General features: G+C 41.7%; 1 protein-coding gene across 2 annotated transcripts in view; it reads left to right on the top strand.

The window, feature by feature from the left end:
* LOC135201386 (BRCA1-A complex subunit Abraxas 1-like) overlaps positions 1–19465 on the top strand; it is a 118565-nt gene that overhangs the window by 68682 nt on the left and 30418 nt on the right. For both annotated transcript variants that reach the window (XM_064230252.1, XM_064230253.1), the window contains exons 3-5: positions 4883–4986; positions 13143–13339; positions 16148–16276. In XM_064230252.1, coding sequence (XP_064086322.1) covers positions 4883–4986; positions 13143–13339; positions 16148–16276 — 430 coding nt within the window. The remainder of the gene's footprint in view (positions 1–4882; positions 4987–13142; positions 13340–16147; positions 16277–19465) is intronic.

Raw genomic sequence — 19465 nt, 5'->3', positions numbered from 1 at the left:
ATCAAGCACCCCCCTCTCACAGAATTTCCTGTGGATTTATCAGCTTACTCGGAGAACTCCGAAAAATTTGCCGCCCTCCATCAAAAAGTTCTCGCCTTACTGGCAAAGAGGGTCATAGAGTTAGTGGACTCTCCTCAGCAACCAGGATTTTACAATCGCCTTTTCCTGGTAAAGAAGGCCACGGGGGGTTGGAGACCGGTGTTGGACGTCAGTGCCCTGAACGTCTTTGTCCTGAAGACAAAGTTTTCTATGGAAACAACCCAGTCGGTATTAGCAGCGCTTCATCCAGGAGATTGGATGGTTTCCATAGACCTTCAGGACGCCTATTTTCATATTCCGATTCGTTCGGAATCGAGAAGATTCCTGAGATTCGTGTTCCAGGGCTGCATTTATCAGTTCAGGGCCCTCTGTTTCGGCCTGTCGACAGCTCCACAAGTGTTCACCAGAGTTCTGTCGTCAGTAGCAAAGTGGCTTCATCTGGACGGGATACGAATCTCCATGTATCTGGACGATTGGCTTCTCAGGGCAAGTTCCAGACAGAAGTGTGTGGAGGACTTACAAAAAACTTTAAGGCTGACGGACAGCCTAGGTTTGTTAGTCAACAAGGACAAGTCGTGTCTCACTCCTTCTCAGGAGATAGTTTATTTAGGAGTGAGACTGAATTCAGTTCTTTTTCAGGCTTTTCCGTCACGTCAAAGGATCGACTCTTGCCTGAACAAGATAGACGAATTTCTCGTCAGACAAACTTGCTCGGCGAATCAGTGGATGAGCCTTTTAGGAACCTTGGCCTCGATAGAACAATTTGTAAGTCTGGGCAGGCTCAACATGAGACCACTTCAATTTTACTTGAAACAGAAGTGGCAAAGGAAGAAGTTCCCAGACTCCTTCGTGTTCCCCATCTCGGAAGGGATCAAGCAAGACCTCCTTTGGTGGAAATCAGAAGGAAGGCTAGAGGAAGGCTTGTCTCTAAGCCAGTTGAGCCCCAACCTTACGCTCTTGTCAGACGCATCGGACAAAGAGTGGGGAGCTACTCTGGTGAGAAAGGAAGTGTCGGGACTTTGGCAGATTCATCAGAGAAGCTGGCACATAAATCTGAAAGAGTTGAAGGTGGTTCATTTGGCTCTAATGCACTTCCAGACAGAGGTAAGAGGGTAAGTAGTGCTGGTTCAAGCAGACAACACCACGGCTCTCTCTTACATAAAAAAACAGGGGGGGACACACTCGTTCTCTCTGTGCGAGGCAGCGAGAGACCTACTCATTTGGGCGAAAGAGAACAAGGTTGTCTTGACCACAAGATTTATTCAAGGCTAACGCCCTAGTAAGTAGATGTAAAGGCGGCGGACATTCTCAGCAGAAGAGGACAAGTCCTCTCCACAGAGTGGACTCTACATCCTCAAATATGCAAGAAGCTTTTGGGGGATTTGGGGATGTCCTCAGTTGGATCTCTTCGCCACGAACAAGACAGCTCGTCTACCACTGTATTGCTCCCCAGTTCCAGACGAGGAGGCGTTTACAGTGGATGCCATACTTCTGGACTGGTCAAATCTGGATCTTTATGCCTTTCCGCCTTTCAAAATGCTAAGACTAGTTCTGACAAAGTTCAGAAGTCATCAGAACGTCAGGATGACTCTGATAGCTCCCTTTTGGCAGGCCAGGGAATGGTTTCTGGACCTACTACAGCTGTTGACAGACTTTCCGAGAGAGTTACCGTTAAGGAAGGATCTACTCAGACAGCCCCACTTTCTGAGGTTCCATCACAACTTGTCCGCTCTTCGACTAGTCGCCTTCAGACTGTCGAGCATCTCCTCAGAAAGAGAGGATTTTCAAAGAGAGCTTCAAGGGCTATTGCTAGACCCAGAAGAGAATCCTCTGATCAAGTGTACCAAGCTAAAGCTAAGTGGGTCCAATTCAGAGCTTGGTGCAAAGAAGAAGGAATTTCGTCTTCTAAGACCTCTATAGCTCAGTTAGCTAACTTCCTTCTTTTTCTTCGTGAGAATAAGAAGCTTTCTACCCAGACGATTAGGGGTTATAGAGCTATGTTGTCTTCTGTGTTCAGACATCGAGGATTAGACATTTCTAATAATCAAGACCTCTCAGACCTGATTCGTTCCTTTGATACGACCAAGACAAAGGAGTCAAGAACAGTAGCGTGGAACCTGGATGTAGTTCTCAAATGGCTGATGTCCGATAGATTCGAACCGATCTCCTCTAGTTCTTTTAGAGATCTGACTAGAAAGACACTTTTTCTTTGTGCTTTAGCATCAGCTAGAAGAATCAGTGAGCTGCATGCTATTGATAAGAGAGTTGGATTTGCTAAGGGCAATGCCATTTGCTCATCAATGCTGGGTTTTTTGGCCTGAATGTCTTCTCTGTCCAGTGAGAGCACTTAGACATTATGTGCAAAGGACCAAAGGTATAAGAGGTAAGAGTGATATCCTGTGGTGTTCAGTGAAAGATCCTTCTCCTCTTTCTAAAAATGCGCTCTCCTTCTTTTTAAGGAATTTGATTTTTGAGGCACACGGACAATGTCAGGACTCAGATATCAAAGTGTTTAGAGTCAAAGCTCATGAAATTAGAGCAGTGTCCATGTCTATGGCGTTTAGACGTAATCTGTCTTTGAAAGACATTATTAAATCTACATATTGGAGAAGCAATTCTGTCTTCGCATCTCATTATCTGACAGATTTGCAAACCACATATGAAAATTGCAGTACATTGGGGCCATTCATTGTGACTGACACGGTTTTTGGTGAGGGAGAGAAGGATGTATTCCATCCTCACTAACGTTTCTCCTTGATTATGCTTTTGTATTTTTAAGGTTGTCTGAAGATACAGGGAGTTTTTTGAGTATCTTTCAGTCTTTTAATGTCTTGGTGTATTTCTTAACCGGGTGTGGTGATCCCTCGTTTTTCATTGTGTTTTGTGTGAATTGTACTGCGCCCTGAGCAGGGGCATTATAGTCTTGTCCGTTACGGTCACGTCCTCAACGGCAAGTACTTATTATTGTGTCGGCACACGGATCCATATATCCTGTCGGTACAGTAAAGGCCAGCAGACTACAGAGGCAGTAACCACTTGAGTCAGCGGTCTTTAAAGGTAAGGAACCTATATCTTCGGATAATTCCAACAGTTGTTATTTTAGCTGCCATTGTCCCACCACCTAAATGTGTCAGTCAGCTAGATGTAACCACCGGGTAAGTTATATAAGTGAAAATGACATTTTTATAATAATATAAAGTTTCACTTATAGTACTTACCCGGTGGTTACATAACGAAGCCCACCCTCCTCCCCTCATATGGACAGGTAGGCATGAAACTTCTGATTTATTGTTGGAATGGTTCCTGGTACCTGGTAGAGTGTGGGAGTAGAGGGATCACCTGTCAAACCATTAGCGCAACCGCGAATTTCAAATTCTGCCGTGACGTCAGGAGATGACAGCTAGATGTAACCACTGGGTAAGTATAAGTGAAACTTTATATTATTATAAAAATGTCATTTTTTGACTGCCTAAGAAGGAGGCTTTCAGCTATTTAACTGATTGGTAAGTATATCTGAAACATTATTTTATTATAAAAATATCATTTTTGTGAATTGTGAAACTATTAATGTATTTTCAAATGATGCTTATACACTTGTAAAATTACTTTGGTATAATATGAAATGAACCATTTACCATGGTTATGTAACAGGAAAAAAGTTTATCAAGATTTAAATTGAAGTGTTTAGACAGGTGAATAAGAAAAGCCCACAGGGAGTGAATGAAAAATTAGAAGAGAATGCTGCAGTGGTCAAAAGGGTGCATCAAGAATCCCTTGTGAAGAGAATGTTGCTGTGGTCAAAAGGGTGCACCAAGACACTTTTTACCCTGTAGGGGGTTAGTGCTGTCAGTACACCTCATGCGGTGTGCAATGCAGGCATTACTTAAGGTTATTTGCAGTGTCCCTTTGGCCCATAGCTGCAACTAATTTCATTCCTTTTACTGTACCTTCTTTCATATTATCTTTCTTCCATCTCACTTTCCACCCTTTCCTAACAATTGATTCATAATGCAACTGTGAGGCTTTCCTTCTGTCACACCTTTCAAACCTTTTCACTGTCAATTTCCATTTCAGTGCTGAATGGCCTTAGTGCTTGGCATTATGCCTAAAACCTATAAATCAAGACTCTTACACATGTGACGCCCTTGAAGCCATAACATCTGATGGGGCCCTTTGGTAGCGAAATTGATTCGGTCTTCATGCAGTTGTTTTCTGTGACTGCTGACAGGGTTTGGAATTATGCTGATGTTTTTTCAGTCAGTAATTAACCTTGGGTTTACTTTTAGGATAGAAAGGGTGGTGCATGAAAAGTAGAACTTGAGTTAGTATTTCTATTCAGTATGCATTCATGTGTTGCTGACTTTCAAGTGTTTATCAACTTAAAACAGCAGTAGTATTATGAGAGTTATGTATGATCAGCAGTAAAGAAGATTGGTTAATTTGTTTTTGTTTCTCTTGAATTTTGTATAGTAGTACAGGCAGTCCCTGGCTTATGACATTCTGAGGTTACAACACTTTTCAATTATATTCATCAGAAATAATTTCCAGGTTTACGACATATGTAACATGGTTATGGAGTTTATGACGCCAATCTGTTGGAAGAAATATGACTCCTAAAATGCAAAATAATCAATATTTGAAGGTTTTTTATATGAAAAATGCAATAAAAATGCAGTTTACATAGTTGTTAATATACACCCAAAGCATTAAAAGTAAGTTTTCTTAGGATTTTTTACGATTTTCTGGCTTTCGCCGATTTTCAGCTTACGACGCGTCTCAAGAATGGGTGGGGACTGCTTGTGTATTTTATTTTATGTTATTTCATAGCTTTCTCTTTTTACAGGCATATCATCATTTTCACCATGTACCATGATTGGAAGTTTCTACTCTGGTGCAGGTGAATTGAACAATGAAAAGTTATCAGGATTTTTAGGAACAAGTTTTCAGGTAATTGTTTTAAGTCTTTGTTTTTCACATTATATTACTTAACTGTTATTGCTTGCTTTTGTATTGCAGTTTTTATGATGTGGTATTGTAGATGCAATGAAAAATGACATTATGTGAAATCAGCTTAACAACCATGTTTATACTATGTATAAAATTCTTTAGTTCATGTTAAAAGTATGGTCATCTGGGTAGTAAGTGGGGAAAATATTCCTGATTTCTCAGGTGATTATATTCACTTACCACAATGGGATCCTGATTCATTGTACAATTGTATTGTCCAATTACCTTCAAAGGTAATTGGACAGTATTTGCACAGTTGACCTTTTCTTCATCTTTTTACATCTTTAAGATAAGAGTCAGTACAGTAGAGAGATTTCATTTGGTTAAACTCAAGTGATTTTTACTATCTGGAGTAGACTAATTAGATAACAATAAGTTTGGTGGGACATCTTTAAGATTAAGAGCAATTTATGTAACCTCTGCCTGGTTACTAATACTACTGGGGTTGGCTTTGATTGTGTACTGGCTTACTAAAGGTTGATTTGGAGCTGCATTGCTGAGAAGCAGAACAGCATTGATGCTGATATAATGGATGACTTCTATGGATTGAATGAGGAGCTAGAGGGCAGTTGGATGTGGTGGATTCAGGCACTGATCAGGGGAAATTTTCTGGATATGAAGTGACTTGGGTCTGGAACCAGACTGAACAAACAATTGGGTCTGGAACCAGACTGAACAAACAAGGATGATGAAGTTGAAGCCTCCAAAGTTAATTACAGCAGCCCAGGTGGGTGTAAAGTTGAGTTTCACTGCCAACTTGTGGACAAAATCCTTGGGGAAAGGCCTTTAAACATAAGGTCAGACACATGCCGAGAGAGGAGTTTTGTGTAAAGAGAGCAAGCTGGAGAGGTCTTTGGAGACCACATCCCTCTTTTCATCATCACATATGTAAGCATACTTAAATGTAGTGAATGAGAAGAACCAGTGCATCCCTAGCGACAGGATAAGATGGCAGCCCTTGTCTGTATCCTGTACTAGAGGCATATCTCCTGTAAGCAGCGAGTTAGCGTCACTAAGAATATACTACCAGTTCAGCATAGCCAGATGTTCCCTATAGAATATTTTCTCATATTTCTATTTCTATGGTTAGTCAATGACCATAAAGGAAGTGGGGGCATCTGTAGCAATGGCTTTCATGGCAAATTAAGGCAGTCTAGCTTGAAGGCTCTGATCTAGTAGAGGGAGGTGAATGAGGAGCACACACAGGGAAGGTTTAACCTGTACATACTTGAACTGTGATACTTGATGCACTGTGTTGTGACAATAAAAGGCTTGGCTGCAGCTACTCAAGCTTAATTTAGCTCAAACACAAGTTGACCTGTTATAAATAAAACCTTGTAGTACTATTGCAAAATTAGTAAAAGTTCTGACAAGTCCCAGTATAAGTGCAGGATGTTGCAACTTGTAAATATATGAAGTAGTACAGTGAACCTCCCGTAATCGCGGACTCAGTGTTCATGGACTCACGTATCCACAGATTCCCACTGGAACATATATACCCATTATTCATGGAAAATTTGCCTTTGTTCAGATATGTATACAAACACTCGGTCCTTTAACAATAGGAAGGTACTTAGCGGCAGCTGAACCGGTCGTAAGCTTCGAACAAGGGGGTTCAGCAGTTAACTACTTGTCCGGCAGTTGGTGGTCAGCTCGACTACAAGGAGAGGAGCCACTTTGCTTTCGGCCGCGCTAATGGATGGACGTGCTGCTCGTCTCTCTGCCCACTTCAGTCGTATGCTCTGATTTCTTCACTTCGTGAAGGCTGTTTATCTTTCCCTTTTACTCAGTGTGAATGTACAAAGCCTGCGTAAGTACGTATCTGTGTTTTGTATTTCATTCTCAGTGAATATTGCAATTGAATATGGATTCCCAAGAGCTGGAAAGACCCCCTCGCCCCCCCCATCAGCCGCAGATTGTGCCCTGGTGTGGAGGGCCGTATGTGTGGGGCCTTCCGATCATCTGTTGAGATTGATCCTCATGAGTTTTGTACTCGGTGTAGAGGGCGGGAATGCTCTTGTACCAAGAAATGTGATGTTTGTGTGTTTTGGTTGGAGGAGCAGTGGGAGCGCTATGGGGGAAGGAAGAAGCCGCGTAAGCCTGCCAAGGAGTCGTCGGAGGGTTCTCCGGCTATGCCCTTGGTTACGGACATGTTCCTCTTTTCTCCCTCCATCTCGGCTCCCTCGTATGGCTCCTTCCCCTGCGGGGGAGGTTTCTCACTCCTTCTCCTCTCTCGATCAGTTGAGCGTGGAGGGGGGGGGCCAAGATACCTCGACATCCAGTTGTACTCGGGGTGGGATCTGCCCCCCCCCACTAACTCACCCGACTTTTCCTTCCTCAGACCTGCTTGCCACGGGGGACGATCTCGGATGGGCCTGGTACTCGCTGGGGCTGCGAGGGACACCGACGGTCCAGGGGCTGCTGAGTCACCTGGCGAGAGGGACCATGCCGGTAACGCACGGGCCGACTACCACGACAGTGTCCACGCCTGACTACGCCGCACCTGGTGTACACTCAGCACGTAGCCACGGTGACCCCGACAGCTGCTGTGCAGGCGCCGCTGCCGGAGGTTACAATGCCCGCTGTGACGCCACCACCTGGTTTTGCCGCTCCTGCTGCAGCCCCGGACTTCCGGTGTCCCAAGAGCTCTCCTGTGCAGAGGATGCTGCCGGTTCCTGCCCTGCCTCCTGTTCCTGAGTATGCTGCCGCTCCAGTCCCGGTACCAGTTCCAGCCGCTGTCGTTTCTGCCCGTGGTGTTGCTGCTCCCACCCCAGGTCCTTCCGAACAGGTGCAGTTGGGCCCTGTTGCTTCGGCAACTGCCCCAGCTCCATCCTAGATGGAAGACCTGACGGTGGTGCTGAGGAAGCTGACGAGGAAGAAGAAGAGGAGGAAGGTGTTGACGTCGTCTTCATCGTCTTCTTCATCGTTGTCGTCTGCCGCTGCTTCCCCTTCAACTTCTAAGGCCCCACAGCTGAAGAAGAAGAAGAAGAAGGTTACCTCCTCCCCCTAAGAAGGCTCGCTCTGAGACTTCTAAGGGGAATGGGACGGTTGGGACTTCTGCCGGTCCTCCTGTTCCTTCGGGAACGGGGCCCGTCTCTCCTTCCGCAAGGAAGAAGAAGATGGGGACCGGAGGAGTGCCGGCTAACACCTTGTACCTCCTCGCCTGGCGCCAGAGGTTCTGCCTCAACGCCAGGTACCGTCTCAGCCTCTCGTTCACGAGAGTCACCGAGTGTACGGTCACCTGCGGGTGACCGTACAGCCAAGACCCAGGCAACCGAGTCCGCTCGGCGCCAGGATCCAGGCACGGAGCGGAAGACAGGTAGGGGTCACTCAGGCGACTCTCACCAGACCAGCGATCGCTCTTGCGGCGATACGCTGATACCCAGGGTTGACGCGACGGTCCCAGACCGCTCGCGGGCTGAGGTGAGGAAGCAGTCCCCTCGGTCACCTGAACCAGCCTCGGCTGGTCCAAGCGGCATGACGTGCCGTGAGGACAGGCCTCGCTCCCACCGCGACAGCGGACTCTGCAGGTCCCCTGACCGCCGCTCCTACCGGGACCGGGCAGAGAGGGGGACCAGCAGCAGCTCTTCTGACGCTTGGGACCGTCGCTGCTGGTCTCGGTCCAGCCGCTCTCCCTGGGAGAGCCACTCGACCAGGCCTGCAGCTTGATCGCCACTGCGGGTTGGTGATCGCCTGCATCCCCCTCAGCACACTGGTTCTGCCGGTGGGTGCGGGGGGAGCGTCAGGTCTTCCCTTCAACTTCCTCGGGCTTCACTGGGAAGAGCGAGGCGATCAGGAGTGATCGCGAGGGGCGCACTTCTCGCAATCCCGCTACGACGCCCTGTGAACCTGGCACGGTCCTCGGACCAACCAGATTGTATGCGCAAGTGGCAGAAGGAGACCAGGAGGGGTCTGTCGTGGTTCCCTTGTGGAAGGAGGAGGGTCTTGGGAGGCATTCTCGCTGGACGGGCTTGATGGCCCGTCTCCATAGGATGCAGTCACTCCTGAGATCCAGAGGTCGTTCGCGGAGGTTATTGCGCTGATTCGTCAGCACAATGACCTTGGGGAAGGATCGCCGCTCCCACCTTCCGAGCCCACATCGGGCTTGGATTTGTTCTGGGGACCTAAGAAGGAACCCAGGACGATGGTGGGTCTGCCGTGATCGGCCTTGGCTGACAGCGTACAGAGGCGCTTATACGTGACTTCAGAGGACCCTCTGCCGCCCAAACAGGTTAACCCGCAGCTAGCTAGGCTAACTCCGGGGGTTTCTGGTTCTCGCAGCAAGAGGCACTTGCCTTGGAATCTACCGTAATGGCAGCATTCCAAGCAGTCTCCTGGATCGACTTGTGGTCCCCTTGGGGAACATCACTCCTGAAGGGGACCTGGCTTTTGTGAGACTGTGCCAGTTTGGAGGTAGGGCCATCGCCTACCTGGCCCATCTGACGGCTAACCTGTGGGCCAACCTGGTTTTCCGGCGAAGAGACGCTGTTCTCAAACAGAAGATTGATTACATTGAGTCTCTGGTGCCTGCAGTGTGTGAAAGATATATACAAATAAACTGAAACTTAATAACAAAGACCCGTACAAGTTGACACCTGAACTATGGTGTTCTGATGTGGATTTTGTTGCCTGCAGTTACATATCCAGATAAAGTGAACTAGTATTAGGTTAATGATGTAAGCTACTACATATTGGACCAGCTCAAGGCCAACAAGTCTCTGGAGGCTTACAGCTATTTTGTATCTGGCTGGTTGAAGGATCCTAAACAGATTACTGAAAATGGATTCTGCATTGTCACTGCTTGGGTTCTACATTCACAGAGGTTGTTTGCACCACCACTACATACAGCCATGTCAGATGGAGCCATTTGGTTTGATGAAAACTTACGTCAAGCCAAGGTTTGGTATACGTGGAAAACATGAATATGTTTCACTTCAGTTAGAGTAATAGAAGTTATTTTCTGGAATTTGATTAAGTCGTTCCAAAATACTTTCATGGTTACATGTTTAAAAGACGAGATTTGTGGACAAAACCAATAACCTGCACATCTACTTACTATTAAGCCTTTTCAGTAATGGACAAGCTTGATTTTACTTTATATGATGTGACATATATAAGATGAATGAAGTTGTGATTTCAAAACTGAAGTCACCATTTCCCTTAAGTCCCACAATAATGTGTTGAAAGTGTGACATGCCAACACAGAAAGGATTGGTTACAAATAAAAAAAAAACAACTATTTTACCTTAAAATCAAATATAATAGGAGTTTTTTTCTGCGTTTGTTTATGTCGTCCTGAAATGCTCTTCCCAAGTATGACATTTCGGAATTTCGTTGAGAAACCAATTATGGTGATGTGCATTTTGTTAAATAACTCTAACTGCCTTTGATGTCTGTTTGCAATTCACTATCCACTACTTAAAGTTTGAAAGATTTGACCAAAATAACTTCCCAGCACCTGTAAATCACCTATCATTTGACAGAGAACATAGTGGCTGTTAATGAATTACTTTGTAAAATATTCATGCTGTAAGCTGCTTTAATTATTCACCATTATCACTAATTACACTAACAATTAATAACTACTAATGAAGTGATCTGAGCAGATTTTTGTATGTATTGACAGCTGAAAATTAGCCCTGTTTATCATGGAAACCCAGTGCTCTCCTTTCATTAATCTCTTGAGTTTTATCGCCTTGATTTCTCACACCAGCAGGGACTGAGTAATACAATTTACTGTCTCTGTTTGACCTATTGTGGCACCCAAACATATTGCAAGTATTTACTATATTTAAAGGATTAATAGATACAATATCATTGCAAATGTCCAAAAAATGGTTCTTATCAAGGTTGCGTGCGTCGTTTTGCTCAACACAGCTGACCTACATAATGGCCAGCTTCTGTGTTTACATTCGGGTGCCTCATTCTGGATCAAAAACTATGCTTAGTACATAGTTCCTTTCATATTCTAGTCAGTGTGGTGAAGATCCTTCCCAGGTGAAATCCAGCAGTGAACTGTCACAGCATCGTTGCTTTCCCATCCACACAGGCAATCATCTGTCACTTGGTCATAAATTTAGAGACTATTTCCATCAGTTCATCTGTTCTGGTGAGTGGACTGACTCTGCCCATAAACTGTCATCTACACTTTAGCTTTAACACTAGATTCGATGCACTGATGGAAGAACTGACAGGTAAACCTGGTCATGAATACTGGCTTTAGGCAAACAAGAGTGGGTACCAAATTCAGAAGTGCCAGGAGTCATAGACTGTGGAGGCTGACTTGTACAAGGCTGAGCAGACTAAGGAGGTTGAACTAGAGAGGAGGAATGAGGAGGGAACTATCACTTAGGAAGGCAAGGGGCAAGGAGAGAACTGGTAATGAGATGAAATGCCTCAAAGGTCAAAATTGGTGGAAAGACCTAGAAAGTTGTGATATGATTAGCAGAACTTGGGTAATCAAGAATGCTTGCATGAGTTGGTGTAGGATCTAAGGTAACTGGATCATGAGGTGAAGACACCTGAGGGTGCATGATAAATTTTGGAAGGGGAAGCCTCATTGGACCAGCATGAGCTGGACTACTTGCTAGTGAAAAGTCTAGCAACTGAGGGGCTGTCACTAATCAACAACAGAGGCACAGATTTTTGAGTTGTCAAATATGCCAAAGCAGTCATGTACACACAAGAAATATCTCATGCAAGTCAAAGCAGGCTAGCATATCAAAGCAGTCAAATATAGTGAAGCAGCAGAATACACTGAAGCAGTCAGATACCCTTGAGTCATTGAATACACATTTCATTATGTTCATGAGAGTAGACAGGTACTTGAGAGCAGCTGGGAATGCTAAAACGTGATGGCAGTTGAATACTCAGGGACAGGCAGGTATGGTGTGGAATGGAACAGTAGAGAAGGTAGAATCATTTGCTTACGCTTGAGCAGTAACCTGAGCAATCTTTTACCTGGGAACAGTAGGGTATACAGAAGCAGTTGAGGTTAGAACCTCAGCAGGAGGTTCTAACACAACAAAAGCCACAGACACAAACTGTGAGACAGCAGGCAGCATCAATGAAGTGTGCCGCCAACTTTGCGCTTAACTCATGCATGGCTGAATCAACTGTGGCTAAAAAGTAGTCCTGGAACACAGTAGCAACCTTCTTATAAAGTTTAGTCTGTAAAGAGTCTTCCACCAAACAAGGGATCTCCAGCAAAGGGGAAAGATTTGTAGGAATCACAGGCAGAGGCAGGAGTGGAGTAGGAAGAATTAAGCTGGAGCTGGGAAGTGCAAATGATTAAGAGACTAGTAGATTGTATGGGGAGGGAGACTTTAGCAGAGGTTTTGTCAGTGGAGAAGGCTAGAGGGTTGAGGTTGGCAAGACCAGAATTGCAAATATCTACCTTGAGTCCTTTGCATGAGGGCATGCATTATGGAAAGGAAGGCTCTTCAGTTGAGACTCAAATTTGGATAGTCATGACTACAGTGCTGTAAGATGAGGAAGATTTAGAACAATTACTGAAGCGCAGGATGCATTTTGTTCATCGTACTTCTTAGCTTGGAGGAACCACTGATCCGCCATTTAGCCTATCTACACTGGAAAGATCTTCTTTGACATTTTTGGCTGCAGGGGGACATTTTTGGCTCATAGACATTTGGGCACTGGAAATATCGGTTCTTGTCTAAGGATGGCATAAAGGAACTGCAAGACTTTACACCTTTGCCTACAAAAGTTCATTGAGGCATGATAAGACAAGTATATTCCCCATAAAACTAACACAGTAGGACATAATTATTGTCCTTTCAAGATTTATCAAGTTGGTGTGACTGGGATTCATTTGCATCATATACATAAGGCTATTTATGATTAATGAGGTTATTGAAAAACATATTTGTACAAATGTATTCTATAGACAAACAATTACTTAATGTGTAGACTGATGGGTTAGGCAGCCTAAAATCCAATGAATGAATCAAAATAATATTACTTTAACCAGAAAATCTTGCCCTTGCAGTATCTTTATTGGGATTATATTGCTTATTTACTGAATTTTTTATTGTCTGTGAAAATATTTAGATATCTTACTTTTCTTTATGTTTCAGAATGTAATTGGTTGGTACCGGTGTAGAGGGACAACTTGTGAGGATTTGTATATGAGAGAAATCATGGTACATAAACAACTCTCACAAGTTATGACCCATACAGGTGGTCATTTTATATTGGGAATATTATCATGTAACCCATCTGATGATAGTGGCACATTTAACGTATGTCACAAATTCATGATGCAGCAAAATGAGTAAGTGCAGTGAAAAGTGGATTATGGTACCTTTAGTTTGGTTTACAGTGTTCCCTTGTATTTGCGAGGGATGGGTACCAGACCCCCCCCCCCCCCCACCCCCCCCCCTATGAATAGCTAGAATCCGCTAATAGTTGAGACTCCCTACAAAAATGCTTAAAACTGCCTATTTTGTTAGTTAGAATTCAAGAAAAAAGTACTAGAAATATTTATACCTGATTTTTTAATAGTTTTATCACTAAAAGTGCATTTTATGATGAAATAAAAAAAAAGGAATTTTTGGATGTATTTCTTATAGAAGAGTACCGCGAATAGGCGAGTTTCCCACAAATAATGGGGGTGCAGCTAGTTGTCGACTTATGACCTATGCAAGTTACAACTGATCAACTGATCGACTTTAAGACCACCCACAACTAAAACGACTGGGAAGCGACGTGAGCAAGAAAGATTGGTGTCCAGCTGAATATGACAGTTTTTCCCCAGCTCCCGCCTCTCCACACACGCAGCTCACTTTTCGAGCTGCTAATGACTATTATCATACATCGGCGACAAGGATGTAACTCCAGTAAACTTATGCTATCAAACACAACCGTAAATAAAATTGAGAGAATCATTTTAATCAAAACTTCAGGTCTTGAAAGAACACTTTGTACTGTTGTTTTCACACTGATAAAAGATAATAAACGTAATGGTAAAGCTCATACTACAATGAAATCAAGTGAAAATAGTGAACGGAATCATGTAATATTTTTACACAATAAACATGGCCACAACGCAATCTGTTAATGAAAAAAATAGTTTAGTTCACGAGATGTATTAAATTCATATTTTGACTTAAAAACGTGTTGTATAATGACAGATTACCTTGTTTCAAATAAGTAAAGTATCTAGATATTTTTTGCTAACTAAAAGCAAGCCAATTTCTAAACTAAAACATTGACCGCTTCGTTAGTATTTTATGATACAATATTATTGGATACAGTAATATATAACTTTTTAAAAGATTCACGGGAAAGATGCATATTCATTGTGTTTTTATTTCATAAATATACGTAGCCAATAGCAGCCTGACATTGCTCAATTATGTGGATGTTGGTCCGAATCTGATTCCTGTTTCTAATCCAATTTTTTTTCTACTGATATCATAACAGAATGCATTGAACCTCCAGAATTGGCTTATATTAATAAATCACTAAATTATAAAGTATATGTAGTATACAGTATATTGTAGGCTAGGCTACTGTATTCGTATGTATACGATATATGTACCATGATATCATCATCATCGTATACGCGCGGCAAACTTGTTAATGTTATTCAATTTCTCTTTGTACTGAATTATCATAAGCCAATGTGCATTGAACCTTGAGAATTAGCTGAAATTAATAATTACTATTCCATATACTATGTATAAAGTATACTGTGTAGTGTAGGCTAGGCTACCCTAAAGATGGTACTGATTACCCTAATGTAGGCTAGGCTAGTAGAATACTCTTACGGTAAATTAACATGGGCCGACTTACGTCCAAATTTTCTCATAACCGGTTGGTTGTAACTAATTGCGGTCGTAAGTCGACAACTAGCTATATATGTTCCAGAGAGAAATCTGCAAATATGTGAGTCTGTGAATCTGGAGTCCACGAATACAGGGGGTTGACTGTATTCTGATATTCTCTGAATATTTGTAATTAAGTTATAAGTCTTTATTTTATTTTGATTCAGCAGATTTATCACTGGATCATGAAAGAGCAGATAAATTGAGATTGGCATGTGTAAAAACACACCAGATTTAATAAATGTATATTTATGACAAGATTTTGTTACCATTATTCTGTGTGTCCTGGTAGGGGAGATAGTGGCATCAGTGTACCTCATGTGGTTCTGTGTAGGCTTTATTAAAAGGGTGTTTGCAGCATTCTCCAGCCCTATAGCTGCACTTACTTTTTAGCTTTGGATGTTACCTCCATCCCCAGTTCCTTTCTTCAGTCTTCCTCTCTAACTTTTCTATCTAATAATAACTGTGAGGTTTTGTCCAAGTTCCACATATAGCTCCTTGTGCTTCATCATTAAATTTTTGGGTTTTGGCATCTTGTGGTCCAACCACTCCAACTCCCTTTTTTCACTGGATGGCCAGAAGTGCCCCATTACTTGACTAGAAAGCCTGAAGTAAATCAAATTAAACATAATTCAGTGATCCATATTTATTTTTAATCATTTTTGTTTTAAATGTACTTTATTTACTTCTCTCTCTCTCTTTCTCATCTCCTCTCCTCCATCAGATCTCTCGTCTCTGCCTCTCTCGCTCTCTCTCTCTCTCTCTCTCTCTCTCTCTCTTCTTCTCTCTCTCTACTCTCTCTCTATATATATATAGATATATATATACTTTTGAGTTAAAAATGATCATATAACTTACTAGGAACCTAACTTTGTTTTTAAATTGAATTTCAGTAATTAAAACACTAATATATTTGATAGTCATTCCACTCTTGTAAAATAAGATCTAATCTTAACCATATTTTGAATGAGAAATGTAAGGTATAAAATGTTGAAGGAACACAGTTATTCCAAAGGCAGTAAAAATAAACAAAAATATTACGGTTGTTTCCAAGAATTTGATACTAAATCAGATGTAATTAGTTTTGGTAAACCAAAGAAATTTCTTAAGGTTTTCTTGAGGCATATTTTTGTGGATGATTATACTTAAGCACAAAGTTGAAGAATTAATTACTTAATTTTCTTTTAAGAGCACCTGAACTTTGTTTGAGATTTTTTTTAAAATGTATATTGCTTGAGACTTTTTTTTTCCAGCCAATTTGAAGGGCTTCCATTTCAAGTAATCAACATAGGTGATACATCTACAGATGAATACCGTCTTAAACCTCGCAATCCTGCTCTTTATAAATCCTTGGCTGTGAATTTAGTTCTTTCTAACCTCAAGTAAGTATTGAGTAATATGTTCTCATTGTACTTTCAAGAATTATTGGTGCTTGAAGATAGTAGATGGTATAACTTTTAAGAAACCAAAATTACTAAAAAGTGAATTTTAGATTCTGTTTCATAGAAAATTCATGTGATATAGTGCATAATATTGTGTATATCTTTGTCACATGGTTAACTTTATATTTGTTTGTCTTTGAATATTTTTTTATTGCATTGTCATGAAAGTGAATCAAGAATTTTATACTTAGTGATATTTGTGACTTTTCACATACAATATGTATTTAATATGGTCACTAAGCATAAATTTATCTGGGAATTGTATGGCGCTGATCATTGTTATGGATTGCAGGTTTGTTCCTATAGAAATATAAACCATTGCCTTTTATATACCTGTGAAGTATTCCTCTGGGTGAGTTGAAAACAGTAAGTGAAACTTGGATACAAGGTAGTTAACTGATGCTCTCGCTCACCTGCGGTCACCATGCACTTTTTACCTGCTAATGATTTGTGAGGACATCTCGCTGCCCCCCTTGCTATTCTGCTATATTGAAACTGTTTGTTGAGTGGTGGTTGCATTTGTTTTTTCATGATGGAGAAAACTGAGCAGTGTCATCATGAGGGAGTGAACATGTGCATGGGTGCTTAACCCTTAAACGCCGACTGGGCGTATTGTACGTCGACTAAAATTGTCTGTCTAGTGCCAAGTGGACGTACAGTACATCGACTACAAAAAGTGTTTTTAAATATTTGCGGAAAAATAGTTATAGGCCTAGTTTGCAAAAGATTTTAAATCATGCACCTTGAGGGATGCTGGGAGTTCACAGATCACGCTGTTGTTTTGTTTACAAGTGTTACCCAGCCACGCATGCGCAAATTTCTTTCTTCTCGCACTACAAAGCATCGTCAGAGAGCGATTTCTTGATGCATTTGTGTTTTGCAGAACTTTTGTGATTGACTCTGCTGAAACCCTTACATTCCAGTAACATTCAATCATTTACCTTCATTCTGCAACAAACGGGAAGTCTCTAGCACAATATTTCGATTTATGGTCAATTTTTGAAAAAAAACTTTTTCCTTCCCTCCACGCACGGTAACTCTACTGAAAATCTCAGAATTTCTTTAGTCACCTTGTCGTAATTTTTGGACCATTTTCTATTAGACCTTACATAAAGTGTTATACATGAAAATGTGCGCAATTTCATGTAGGATACAACAAAAAATAACTCATGGTTGTAGCTTTTATCAGTTTTGAAATATTTTCATATAAATCATGAAAAGTGCCAAAATTTAAATCTGCGGTCAACTTTGACTCAACCGAAATGGTAGAAAAATGCAAATGTAAGCTAAAACTCTTACATTATAGTAACATTCAATCATTTATCTTCATTTTGCAACAAACGGGAAGTCTCTAGCACAATATTTTGATTTATGGTGAATTTTTGAAAAAACTTTTTCCTTCCCTCCGCACGGTAACTGCTGAAAATCTCAGAATTTCTTTAGTCACCTTGTCGTAATTTTTGCACGATTTTATATTAGGCCTTACATAAAGTGTTATACATGAAAATGTGCACAATATAATGTAGAATACAACAAAAAAGAATTCATGGTTGTAGCTTTTATCAGTTTTGAAATATTTTCATATCACGACAAATGGATAAAATTCGACCTTTGGTCAACTTTAACTCGACCGAAATGGTCAAAAACTGCAATTGTAAGCTAAAGCACTTACAGTCTAGTAATATTCAATCAACTGCCTTCACAAACGGGAAGTCTCTAGCACAATATTTCGATTTATGGTGAATTTTAGAAAAAAAAACTTTTTTTTATGTCTGCCCGTTACGAATTCATGCATCATTTTGTGATAATATTTTCTTTGTGTAGCTTTGATCGTTTTACAATTTGTTATATACCAAAATCATTGCAATTTAGTGTACAATACAACGAAAAAAAAATAACATTAGCTTTAACCGTTTTGCTCACAGCACGATTTGTATACAATTATGTATAAAAAATTTTTTGCTCTGTCATATATTCCAATATTTATATATGATTATGATATTTTTTTCATTTTTGATGGTTGCATACTAAATTTCAGGCAATGACAAAAAAAGGAGCCAAAAATGAACTCTTAATCTTAAAAACTAAGTGTGCTGTGATTTTTTTAAAAAACTTTTTTTTTCCGCTTCAGCGCTAACTCCTGAACACCGCCGGCATACGACAGACACTTTTATAAATAGAGGCTCGGCGTTTTTTACACCCTTACTGCTCCTTTTGTAGCTGTAGACTTTGCAGTCCTGATTCTCCAGGTGAGGTGTGTGTGAAATGGTGACCTTCGTTGTGGGAAAGCTTAGGGAATAAGAGGACGCTTGGTAAGTATTATTTGCATGTGATATTAGGAGGGAACGTACTTCTGCGACACCACCAAACCATAATATATTAGTTCCTTCCTCTCCCTTCCTTTCCACACTTGCTGCTTTCTCAGTCCTGGGAGATTACATGCAAGAAAGGGAGGCACCACAATGCATTCTTTCCCATGATGAGTTGGTTGCTCTTGCTAAGCCCTCCCTAAGTGAAACCCTGACCTGTGTGCATGCCATGTCACTGTTTTTACCTGATAGTCTAGTGCAGGTATCTTGTTGTCAATTCAGTACCTGTGTAAGATGTGGTGTTTCTCAAATTTTTCTTAGCTTTCCTTGACCACTTAGCTTTTGCTACATTGGAAGAGTCGCCATCCAATGCTGCTGCACCAGTTGATGAGGTCAGCTCCATTTGGCCTCCCTCAGGGCTTAGTCTTCTCATGGGAGATTTCTCAGTGACTTTGACAATGGCTGTGACCTTATCAATGACAGTTATCCTCACTTTGGTCAGTTCTGCACCAGAGGAAAGTAAGATAAGGCAAAGTGCAAGTGCTTTCCTTTCTCATCCTCCTCTTTGTCATTTGTCCCCTCTTTCTGATGGGAGGGTTAGTGATTGTTCACCTCTGTGTTATGTATATAATAGGTAGGATTAGGATTGACAAGGGGCCTCCAGAACATGTTGGGTACTCCAAGTCTACTTGTACCTTCTCAGAGAAGAAAACTGCTTATGACATATTCACAATGCTCTGCCTGAAACTCTTGCTGTTCATATGCAGAACAAACCTGAGGTCTTAACAATAGGATAATCTTCTTGTGCCAGCTGGAAACT

This window comes from Macrobrachium nipponense, chromosome 28 (assembly GCF_015104395.2).
Source record: "Macrobrachium nipponense isolate FS-2020 chromosome 28, ASM1510439v2, whole genome shotgun sequence".
NCBI lineage: Eukaryota > Metazoa > Arthropoda > Malacostraca > Decapoda > Palaemonidae > Macrobrachium > Macrobrachium nipponense.
This window is presented reverse-complemented; position numbering and strand designations above follow the sequence as displayed.